Raw genomic sequence first — 7381 nt, forward strand, 5'->3', positions numbered from 1 at the left:
TTAATCTGGATTCAGGAGATATCTCTTCGGGCCAGCTAGTAATTGTAGGATAAGCCTAATGAGTCTTCACAGGATGAAGAGAGTAACGTGCCAAGGTAGCAATCGATGTCCTCCTTCGAGAGGATGAAGCTGGTGCTCAGAGAAGGGGGGAACTTGGCCACAGCAAGGAGGTGTGCACCCAGACAGAACCCCCAGATCCGGCCATTTGAGCTCAGGGAGGCCACTGGTGTGGCTTGTCCCTGTGGCAGGGGCCGAGGCACGCAGCCCACCCTGATTCCTGCGGGGGCCTGACTTGGGAAGTGCCATCTGGTAGCTTTGAGACTCACCAAACCAAATTGCACTGGAGAGGGGAAGGACACCTTCCTTCATCCACCCCCCACCCCCGCCGGATTCCCACATACCCTGACCCCTTTCTCTGGATTTCGGAGCCATTTCCAGAGTCCCGCTCATATGACCTCATTCGAAGTGCACTGTGGACGAGCTGCCATCTGCAGCTGCTACCACAGCAGCCAAGGGCTTTAGCTCCCGAGTACCTCCCTTCCTTTGGAACTTGGGGGCCCTCTACTCCCCACTTGCACACCACAGACCTTTGCTGAGGATTGTGGGGACCCTCACTCAGTTTGCAGCACGTTGTAGCCATCCCTGTCCTCTCAATACCTCCCTTGCCACTCAGCTTGTGAGCTCCTTTGGAGCAGCGTGGCCCACCTGGCTGCAACGGAAGAGACACAGCTGACAGGGAAACAACAGCTTAGATCTGACAGCCGGAAAGCTCTGTCAAAAGGGACCTCCCTCTTCACACCGTAGAGGCTGTAGGAGCCGCCAGGGTTTGGGAACCAGTGCTGGGGCCAAAATGACTCCACAGCTGTTTTCCTTCCTGGGGAGGGTTCTGGCTCCAGTGGGAATGGCTCAAGTCTCCTAAGGTTCTGAAAGCCCACTGTGTGCAGATTCACGGTACACAGAGAGGAGAAGGTGGAGTCCTGCCCTGGAGGTGGGCACAGCTCACGCATGAGCCAGGCAGGCAGGCAGGCAGGCAGGCAGGCAGGGCATGAGAACACCTGAGCTGCCTTCATGAGTGAACGGTGTGGGGGCAGAGGAAGAGAAGCCGGTCTGCTCCCTCATGTGGTGCCCAGGGCAGGTTGTCCCCAGAGGAAACCCTTACGACGGTGAGGACTATCACTGCTGTTTCCCAAGGGGTTCCGTCGGTGCGTGTCTTCCCCGGAGCGGTCAGGCCGTCTCTAAAGTACACTGGCCATGGGCATTGCCTCTCCTTGGAACTTCCCATGTGTTTCTCTTTTTTATGGAACAGTGATTTTTCTAGAGGGGTTCTGGGCCACAAGGTTGTTGGGTCATTTTCTAGCCTTCTGTCGTGAAGAACGCTTTCCTGGGCGTTGGGGTGGTTTGTTGTTCCAGCTCCCTTTCCTGGCTTCTTTTGGGAGCTGGTGCAACAAGAGGAGCTCAGCCTCTGCCTTCTGGCTGAGATGTCACCCTTCAAACAGCAATGCCTGCCTGGAGATAATGATGGCATTTGCCAAAAGGGCTTCGTTTGGCACATGATATCTTGAAAGGACGTACACCGTCCTTTCAGCTATCAAAGGCTAGTTCAAATGACATAAAAATGAGAACTCTCCAATGGAGTCTTACAGTAGGTGGAGAGTCCGAAAAAAACTCCTTCAGTCATTTCACTGAGAGTCATTGATTGGGGACACCAAGAATATAGGAAGGAATGCAGAAAGAAAAGGTGAAGTTGTGTTCAGGATCGGGGGGAGGGATGAACAGGGCGTGCTTGCCTTGAATCCAGGCTTTGTTGGGGGGTGGGGCATAAAGATCGAACGGGTCTGAAACTACAAAGTGGTGATGGTAACACAGTATCACCAGAGTTACACAACAGTGTTCCCAAATTGCAACAATGATGAAAAAGTTTACTAATCCCAACTTAACCAAGAGAAATACAGGAAACCATACAAAAAATGAAACATCACCAGAAAGGTGGAAACAAACCAAATGCAAAGCAGTTCAGGGGAAAGGAACTCCATGTCCCCTGGGGGCAGACGGAGTTGCCGGCCTCCACGGTGAGCAGACAGGGATGGAGGCTGCAGAGCCGACCGCTCCCCTGGACGTGGTGTTTCCGGCAAGGGCTCTGGGTCTCTGTCCAGAGCGGGGGCTCGTTCTTCCTGCAGGGGCGGGTGAGTCATCGTCGGCGTCTGCGTGTTGCGCGGGAGCCAGGGCAGGCTCTCCCTGCCGAGGCGGTGACTCCGCCTCTGCCTCGGGTTCTCCTGCCAAAGCCCGAGCAGGTACAGGTGCACGTGGAGGTGGAGGTTCTGGCTGAGGGGGTGGGACATCAGTGCCTGGGGCTGGGGGTCCTGCAGGCACGGAGATCCGATCTGCCCGGTGTGCTGGCCAGTACCCAGCTGGCCTGGTGTCTCTGCGAGGGCAAGTCTCGGTTCTCCATCTGGCCTCGGTGGATCCCTGGGTCCTGCACCTGGAGCCACCACCTCTGTAGGGACAGGTCTGGGAAGTAGAGCCTGGTTCCAGTTGGAGGCCAGTGCTAGAGCCGGGGGAGAAGCAAAGTTTGCCCACAGGCCAGCCTTGGCATGTGCGTATCCCGGGACAGAAAGCTTCCAAGAGATTCCCAAAGAATACCCCGGGTCGGATGTCTTTTGGGACTGAAGTGTGCAAGATGGGGGTGGGGGTGTGAGGCCAGCGCTTGCTGCAGGCCCAGCAGCATCTTTCGGGGACTCGTCCCTGTGTAGCTCAGCACCCCCTCCCCACACACTCCCGTGCACCAGCCCCAGCGTCCTCACCTCTGTGCTCTGGCGTGCTGGGCTCCAGGTCCTCCTGCTGCCTCAGAGGCCGGGGTTCTCGGGACTCTGGGTCGGAGCCGGGTGTGCTGAGCTCCGTGGCAGCCTCAGACTGGGCCGCCGGGTGTATCCTGGGCGGTGTCTCGGCAGCAGGCCTTCCCCGCCTCCGCTTCGCCCCCGGTGGGGCTGATGCCTCCGTGGGCACGCTCACCTGGAGCCTGCACTGGGCCTCACGGGCGGGGGGGTGGTGCTCCGACCCCTCCCTCCGGGAGGTGGACGGGGTGTCCCCGTCCTCGGCCTCATCACGTGGGAAGCTCTGCAACGACAGTGACCGTCAGCCAGCCGTGCTGGGAGTTTTCCGAGCTGGGCCTGGCCAGTGGAGCCGCTGCTTCTGCCTGCTCGAACTTCTCTTCCCAGAAGGGTCAGAGACGTGTGTCTGCTCAGATCCCCACCCGGGAGGAAAGAGACCCACCTGAGGGTGTGAGGTCAGCCTGGGCGGCCGGCGCTGCCCGCACTCTCCCCATCCCACCCAGCCTGCTCTCCCCTGGGGTGTGGACACAACTTGTCCACAGGCTTCTGACCCCACATCCGCCTGGGCTTCCTTGAGGGAGACACACCCCGAGAAACCCGCATCCACACACACAGGCAAAGGACCCGGTGTTTCCGGGTGGCATGGGAGAGGTGGCCTGGCCCCGCCTGGGGCTCCCCGTGTTACCTTTCTGTTTCTCCGGGCAAAGGGCCAGAGGCCTCTCGGGGGTGCCCTGAGCCAACGTCGACAGGGTGCCCACGCACACTGCCTGTGAGCTTTCCTGAGGCCCCGGCCTCTGGGCAGGGGCAAACAGCAGAACATCCTGGCAGCAAGTGATCTGGCTGGGGGCTCCTCTCCGCTCTGGAGGCCTGGATACCCGGGTTGCGGGTTCTGTTGGGTTCTGTTGCCGGCAGGTGACATCATTTCCTGGGGTTCGTGCTGAGGTCCCTTCCCCAAAACTTCCCAAGGGAATCTCTGGGTTTCTGACTGCTCGACCACCCCCCTTAGGCCATGTGCAGGCACAGTGACAGCCACACAGCCCAGCCCACAGCCCTGGGGAGGCCTGGGTGCAGCCAGGGCCTGAGCTCCGAGGACCCCGCTGCTCTCAGACCAGGCTCCTTCTTCTCATAAGTGGTGTGGCCCTGGACAAGCATATGCCCCTCAGGGTTTCCCCAGTCTCTCCATCTGCAGAGTGGGGGTCATTCTCCCATCTGTTTCCTAGGTCTGTCGGCCTACGAGCAGCTCCATGCCTCTCCACCTGGGGCCGATATCACGTGGAGCTTGTGCGCTGAGACTTCAGAAAGAAAGACGCCATCCAGGGCTGACACAGCACAGAATGGGGCAGAACGAGGCCTGGATGCGCCGTGGTACCCAGGAAAAGGCACTCCCCCTCCTGACTGTTTTGAGACCCCGCATGCAAGTTGGAGGACCGAAAGGAAGACTCGAAGGTCTCCCTCTCTTATAGAAAAGAGTAGCCAACTTTCTGGTCCTCTGTTTCCATTGAGATTCTGTTCAAGTGTCCCAGCTCGGCTTCTGCGGGTGGCTGAGCTTCTAATGGCTCCCTGCGTTCTTGTCTTTTCCTCTCCAAACCTTCCGTCCTTTTCCCCCTTCTGGGGTGGATGGGCGCTGTCATTGCTTCTACCTTCGAGACAGATTGATGAAAAGTCTGGACCATCGACTCCTTTCCTCTCTTTGGTTCCGTGTCTCTCTCTGGCTGTGTCCCTCTCTTTTCCTTTCTCGATTCAGTCTGTGCCTTCCTCTTTCTCTCTCGTGTGTGGATGGATGGATGCTAGGAATGCCCATGTATATGATTAGATGAGGGTTATGTTTTAGGGATAGGTTAGAGGGAGAGAAAGGCTTTAGGTCGGAGTTGGTCATGGGGGAAGGGTCAAGGGTGGTGGTGGTGTTTCTTGGAATCTGAGTGCTGTGCATTCTTCGTCTCTTTCCATATGAACCCCTTCTCAGATACACCACTTGCAAGGAGTCTCTCATGTTCCGTTTCCTATCTTTTGCATTTGTGAATGCTTAGCTTCTCTGTTGTGAAGAGGTTCCATTGGATGGAAACCCATTGGTGTACTTGGTTTCCCTCTTCCCCTTACTTGAAGAGACCCATTTCTACCTCCGCCCAGCAAATGGCAAGGAGACTCTGATGTTAAGGAGCCTTTGACCTACGCTTCTTTCTAGCTATCTCATGACATCAGTCTTTAGGGTGAGGTTTTTCCCCGATATTGAGGTGGTGTGAGATCAAAACCAATAGCGTTCTTCAGATGTAGCTGTCTGGTTTTCCCATGGACATTGATTGAAGAGGCTTTCTTGTTCCCATTTGGGTATTCTCCCCTTCTGTGTCAGAGATGAGTTGACCATGGATGCCGGGGTTTGTTTCTGGACCCTCAACTTTATTCCATCGATCTGGATCTGTGTGTGTTGTTGTATTCCCAATAGCATACCGTCCTGCTGCTGCCGCTGCGGCTAAGTCACTTCAGTCGTGTCTGACTCTGCGCGACCCCATGGCCTGCAGCCTACCAGGCTCCTCCGTCCAGGGCATTTTCCAGGCAAGAGTACTGGAGTGGGTCGCCATCGCCTTCTCCGATACTCTCCTGAGGATCCTAGTTTGGTCGTCTAATTTCCTTTCACACAACCTTGGATGTCCGTATCGGGGCTTTTTCGTCGGATTGTATTGACAATTTAGGCTCTTTTCTGTTTCCGTAACCCCTTTTGCAATTCTTTGTTCGGTGCGAAAATGCATTGGCATTTTGGGAGGAATAGCATCGAAGCTGTGGATTGCCTTGTGGGGCTGTGACATCATTTTCCCAATAGGAATTCTTTCAAGCCCTGAGCACAGCTTCTCTTTCCAGTGATTGGTGTGGGCTTGATCTTCTTTCTTCCATCTCTCGCCGTTTTGTGAGAACAGGTCCTTCCTTCCCTTCTGGGTTAGATGGACTCGTGGGTATCACTTCAGTGAATGGCATTGTCAGTGGGGGTGATAATTCCCTTCTCATTGGAAGACTTTGCTGTGAGTATTAGAAGTGCAAGTGATTTCTCTTCCCCTTCCTCCCTGTCCATCTCTCAGAGCCACCGGGAAACAGAGGCCTCATCCAGGGTCACACAGGCCTGAGGGAGTGCAACTAGACTGTTGTTTCTTCAGGCCCTCAGTGCTGGACATCATCCGGGATACTCTGTGTGTGTCTTCCTCAGTCTGGTGTCCCTTCAGACCTTTCCCTAGTTTTCACAGGCTTGTTGTGTTGGTGTTCTTTGTCTGTTTGGAGACACGTCCTTGAGAAGCTTTGTGTTTCCACTCATTCGTCTCGCGATGTATGACCTGTCTTTTGCTTTTGTAATGAGGTCTTGCCCACAGTAGATATCTTTGATTTTGCAAAGTCCACTGTATTCTCTGGGTTGTTTTGTGGACTGCCTTTTAGTTTTGTGTGTGAAGACTCAAAGCACGTGTCCGGTTTCTGCTCATTGTTCTTCTAGATTTGTGACAAGTTTTCATGGAAACTTTGTCTAGGGATAACTGGAAGTGAACTCGGTGTAAGGTGTCAAGCCTCCATCTCCATTCATGTCATGCCCTGCAGTTTCCAATTCCCTGTTCCTGAGTGGTTTTGGAGACCTTGTGGGAAGTTTGGTTGCATCGGAGTTTGCATTTCCACCTTGAGTAGATAGATTCACACTGTTCTGCCCTCAGGGACACTGTCAAGGGGGAGTGAGGAGCAGCCTGCACTTCCAGCAGTGACCACACGGTGGGGCGAGTGCTGCTCTCCCCTCTGGGAGCCCCAGGCCACAGGCATCCCAGTGAGGAGCCAGCTCTGTGCTCAGCTGAAAGGAGTTAGTCTCTCAGGAGCCTCTGAGCCCTTGCCTTTGGATCACCCAGGGTGGGCATTTACTGTGACAGAAAAAAATTGCCCTGAATTCCATGGACGGAAGAGCCTGGCTGTGTAGAGTTCGTGAGTTGCCGTGAATCAGACACAACTGAGGACACAAAAACTCAATAGACTAAAACACTGTTTGGGGGTGGGGGGAGTGAAAGGGGGTGATGTGGGGTTTTTTGTCTTATATAATAGCCAAGGGAAATCTAGTTTAAACCTAAATTCACATAGATGGGAAAGGTATAGCTCTCCGTCACCCTATTAAAAAAAAAAAAAAAAACGACTTAACTTTTCTGAAAGTTTATTTAGTAGCTTCCTTGAGCAGTTCATTGTGAAGCATTTTTTTTTTTTTTTCTGTGACATTGGCCTCATTAAAAAGTACGGTTTGCCTTTACTGGATAATTTTGTTCATTGGTTTGTTAGGGAATCTTGGTAATATTTGAGTTTCCTGGGGAGCATGGTCACATGACCTGGCCCTGGCCAATCGGTGCGTTCCACCTCCCTGGCCACTGTGATTGGCTCCGGACTGGGGCAGTGCCCAATCGGGGCCCAGGGCCGGGCCTGACGTTGGAAGCCAGGGGAAGACGAGCTCTCGTCCTGCTGGGGTAGGGGAAGGGGTGGGGCCGGGGGAGGTCAGGCTCCAGCAGTGGGAGGGGCTTGAGGTCCGCCTGCGGCAGTTGGTGACCTTC

The 7381-nt window shown here is 54.8% G+C and overlaps 1 protein-coding gene across 2 annotated transcripts; it reads right to left on the reverse strand.

The window, feature by feature from the left end:
• Positions 1-1896: 1896 nt before the first annotated feature.
• LOC145513952 (uncharacterized) lies at positions 1897-6967 on the reverse strand. 2 transcript variants are annotated; one of them, XM_081511029.1, is made up of 3 exons: positions 3514-6967; positions 2802-3114; positions 1897-2494 (listed from the first exon to the last, which is right to left on the reverse strand). In XM_081511029.1, the coding sequence occupies exons 1-3, from the start codon at positions 3748-3750 to the stop codon at positions 1923-1925; spliced, it is 1122 nt and encodes a 373-aa protein (XP_081367155.1). In that variant the 5' UTR covers positions 3751-6967; the 3' UTR covers positions 1897-1922. The 2 variants fall into 2 exon arrangements, with proteins under 2 accessions (XP_081367155.1, XP_081367153.1); XM_081511027.1 differs by having other exon boundaries at positions 1897-2545.
• Between the last annotated feature and the right edge of the window lie 414 nt (positions 6968-7381).

Source organism: Giraffa tippelskirchi, chromosome 7, assembly GCF_054371585.1.
Source record: "Giraffa tippelskirchi isolate mGirTip1 chromosome 7, T2T-mGirTip1v1.2.pri, whole genome shotgun sequence".
NCBI classification, from domain to species: Eukaryota; Metazoa; Chordata; class Mammalia; order Artiodactyla; family Giraffidae; genus Giraffa; species Giraffa tippelskirchi.